At 44.9% G+C, this 4,209-nt stretch overlaps 1 protein-coding gene across 1 annotated transcript; it reads left to right on the forward strand.

Moving 5' to 3' along the window:
- Nucleotides 1–1,317: 1,317 nt before the first annotated feature.
- LOC139687670 (uncharacterized) lies at nt 1,318–3,869 on the forward strand (the record flags this gene model as incomplete). Its single annotated transcript, XM_071584913.1, has 3 exons — nt 1,318–1,443; nt 2,166–2,859; nt 3,634–3,869. Coding segments are annotated over exons 1-3 (1,056 nt in total), but the record flags the coding sequence as incomplete, so codon positions are not given.
- Between the last annotated feature and the right edge of the window lie 340 nt (nt 3,870–4,209).

The following is a 4,209-nucleotide window of genomic DNA, read 5'->3' on the forward strand; positions in this document are numbered from 1 at the left end:
TCTCCTTCTGTCAGGTAATCATGCATGACAAGCAATTCACAATATTTGCGGAGCTTATTAGCGTCAAACGCGGCAGCTGCTTCTGCCCTAGTTATGGTCCAATGTCAACAGTTGGGTAGATTTTGAATGAATACTAAAAGTCCATCTAAGGTAACCTAAATTTTATGGCTGGGACGCGATCGCAACCGAAAGAAACAGAAACCGACACACGATATGCACGAGTTACAGTGAGAAAAGACAAGGAGGATTGACTACGTTACGCCATAATGTGGCAAAAGTGCGAACTACTTTCACTGAGTATCTAATTCTCCGGCCATTTCGAAATTCGAGAAACTCGGAACAGCGGTAGTAGATAAACAGCGCGTCTCTACTACTTTTGCTGCAGTAGAGCCGTTTTATTCCGCCGTTGAAATCTCTGGCTACCAATTCGTCGAGTAAGAACTGAAATCGGTGCCTGAATTCAAATGTATATCACATTGGAAACTATGCACCTCCTCATCATTTGCAACTAGAATTATCAACTTACTGGCGATTAAACTACTCTGAATATTTTTTATTCAGTGAACATGGTTTCATATGTACGTCAACATTTCATTTCATTTTTTTTTCTCTTTTGCTGTGAAAATGTCACTTGCAGTGTCTTCTTGCATGACGTAGCCGAGGTTAATGAAAATAAATGAAGAGGAATTCGTTTTTGCATCACCCCCGCTAAATGCGACTTTAGAATAAAATCTCTTAATTAATCTTATCATTTTATTTCACCGGGCGGCGGTTATTCGAGCAGAGCCGTCGCCTGTAATCCTGCGCCCACTGCTACATAACAGGACCGAACGACTGAGTGACTCTTCTCTGGAAGGGGTGGAGACTTGCCGTTTTACGAGACCTCTCCGATACCCCCTTCCCTGAATAACGGGACCCGAGGGAAGTTTCTAGAAACGCCGTCAGAGGTACTTCGTGACTCAGTGCACGTAAACATTTGATCTACTCCGAATGAATCGATCGCATCGCCAGCTTCTTGAGGGTTGAAATGAGTTGTAGATTCATAAAAATGTTATTTAAACCATTGTTTCGCTGCCAAGGTTGGCAAATAAGCCGGCCATTTTGCTTTATAGGCAGTGCGCGCGCCTAAAAATTTGAAAAAGATTATGACATTATTATTATATTAGTTTAATATTTAAGAAAATTAACATCGTAGGCGTAAATGAGGTTTGCTATTTTCATGTTACATCAGTCCTTTTCGAATCTGCGTATCGGTAATCAGCGATTCTTACGATCGTTAAGGAAGCCGGTAATTCGAGTAGGACAAGAAAGTCAGCCATGCCACTTCCTTTTTCCACCGGTCGCTGCCTCCAGAGGATGAGGGGTTTGAGGGGAAAACGGGGCGTGGGAAGGGAAGAGGGAGGGAAGAATGGGCGTAACAAGGACACGGGGTGTGGAGAGGAGGTAAGGATGGCAAACAGCATTGGCCGTGGCCTCCATCGCCGCGGTCTCGCTCCCGCCGTGCACATTCGGGCGAGGCATCGGAAAGGCACCCGGTGTTTAGGAGTGGGACATTGGAGGGTGAGGAGGAAGGGATTGTAGAGGAGGGTGGTGGAGGTGGTACTGCTATCGGCGCCCCCACCGGTCTGCGTGAAAGCTTATGGATGCGAGTGGTTCGAGAGTGGAAGTAACAGGTTCGGAACGGGTGCGTGGCTGCGATCCAGTTGAAAAAGGTTATTTCCCCGATTGAAGGTTTCCGGGAGAATTCTCCAATTATCTTACGAGGGGGAGAGGAAGGAGGTTGTGGTAATTGCCTTTCTAAACCTTTCATTTTCCCAGCAGGGGAATTTCGTTCAACTGCGGGTAACTTTTCATTTGGTATATTATTTACATAGCGTGTTGCATAGCAACTTGCATGATATGAGTATTGGCCTATTCTCCTCGTCCTATTAGTATTATTCTATTTCATTGAAATGTAACTTTTAAAATGTCCTTTTTATGCTGAAAAATAGTTTTCGTTAGGCAAAAATAGTTTGAAGTCAAATTTTTAACCATAGAATTTTCCTGGGGTTAAGATTATTTATTTGCGTCTGCGGTCAACAGATTTCAATTTGAGCCGGTACCTTTATTTTGTCTTCTCATTTTTGGTCAGAGTTTCCTAACGTAATACATGATTCTTATTTCAGATGCAAAGCAGGATGGCCAGCATGAAGTCGATACGTCTCTTCGCCGTGTTGCTCGCATTACAGGTCATTGCCATGTCGGCCCAGTCTAGCAGCAAGGTGGTCTTCGGCGATGGCCCCAAAGAAGTCCCTGCGGAGGAAGGGCGGTCCTATCCCGGTCCCCTGAGGTACGCCCCCACGGCCTCCGACGTGGGTCCAAACGTCAACTTGTCAAGGGAGGCTCTCCCCGCGGCTCCCCGCCGTGGCAAGAACCTCTTTTCGTGGCTGGGGCTAGGAACAGGCCCTGAGGTGGACCCGTACCTCGCGGCGGCCAACGAGCAGTGCCTCACTGGTGATTTGTCCGAATGCTTCAAGTCCCGCGCCCTTTCCTCGCTCGACGAGTTCTTCCTCACGTCCTCCACCTCGTTCCCGCTCACTGAGAATGCGCGCATCCGGAGGTTCAAGGCCCCCGGCGCGGAGGGCGAGGGACGGGCTTCGAGGAGCTTCGAGTTCTCCGCCGTTCCGAGGTCCACTGACTCCGAGTGGGATCGCTTCGTCAAGTTCCTGCTGCGGAGAGTGGAAGTGTTCATCAAGTCCGCCGGCCTGGAGTTGGAGTTCCCGTCCCAGGTGACAGGTGGCGGCAGGTACTCGCCGAGATTCCTCGACGAAATTGCCACCGAAATCGACCTCATCGAAGACAAGAACGAACCCGCTCTCTGTAAGTAGTGCGGCCGTGAGCCCGTGCAGACATCTTTTGGAAGATTTTATTCCGTTCCTGCCGGAGGCGACTTTATAATTGGAATGATTGGACGAATATTTTCCCATTTACATATGATGAAGTTATTTCAATTAAATCCTTAAAATATCAAAAAAATTCATTCATATTGCAAAATAGGTTTTTTCACGAAGAAAAAGTTATAGGCTGCTAATGGAAGAGAATTTCAGGGTTTTACTTTTGTAACCTAATAAAAAGCGGAGTTTTAAGTTCACCCAAAAGGTTTCCTTGCACTGGACACCGAGGGAACCTCTCTTAAAACTCGCATTTCATGCCAGGATTTCATTACGAACTGTTTCCACATGTTTGCGAATAGCAAAAGAAATGTTACATATTATTGTTCTGTATTTGAAATTTTGGCCATTAAATTTCAATCTGCCATTGATAATATAGATTTCAGTTTTGAAATTAAGCTCATAATGGCGAAAAACTGATGGTTGCATGCAAAAAAAGATGTTATAACTTAATTTTTTCATAGTATATCACTATAAAATAATAAATTCTATACAAAGTTTGTATTACGGTCGGTCAAACGGGACCCTTGGAATTTTTCGCCTGGATGCTCTGAAGTTTCATCTCATTTGCTGTCAACAATATATAATAATAATTAATTATTTCGTAAATTGGTTATTATCTATTAGCAACTGTTCCACATTAAACATTGAGCATTTATATGCCGTAAGTATCAACTAAAGTCTTATCTCACTTGACCGACAGCGCGAACGAAGCTCAAGAAGCTGTTCATCCCACTGCTAGTCATCCTCAAGCTGTTCAAGCTCAAGCTGCTTCTCTTCCTGCCGCTCATCCTGGGCCTGGCTTCCTTCAAGAAGCTCCTCGGCTTCCTCGCCCTCGTCGTCCCCGGTGTCATCGGCTTTTTTAAGCTATGCAAGCCCGACCTGCACCACAACTACGGAAGCTACGGCCACAGCAACTTCTACCAGCCACCGCCACAATCCTACAGCAACCCTTACTCGTCCTATTACTCCACGAGGGACGGGGCTCACGCAGCATCATCCTCGGTCTCATTCCGGTAAGAATGGTTGGAACATTTATTTGAATGGTGACCAAAACAGCTTTATCATAATTCCCCGTAGGAATGTAAAATGAATATTAGAGATTGGGTTTCGTAATCAACTCAGAATCGAGGTCATATTTTAACGTGATTTAAACTGAGAAAGATATTTTGCTGCATCACAGAGTGGTTATACTCCAAACTACAAGTAAATTCCAGGATATATTTCATTTTTCTGGGACATCTCATTAATTTTCATCAATTAACTGGTCACAATTAAA

The sequence above is a fragment of the Hetaerina americana genome, unplaced genomic scaffold (genome assembly GCF_022747635.1).
Source record: "Hetaerina americana unplaced genomic scaffold, ioHetAmer1.1.p SCAF_2, whole genome shotgun sequence".
In the NCBI taxonomy this organism is placed as follows: domain Eukaryota; kingdom Metazoa; phylum Arthropoda; class Insecta; order Odonata; family Calopterygidae; genus Hetaerina; species Hetaerina americana.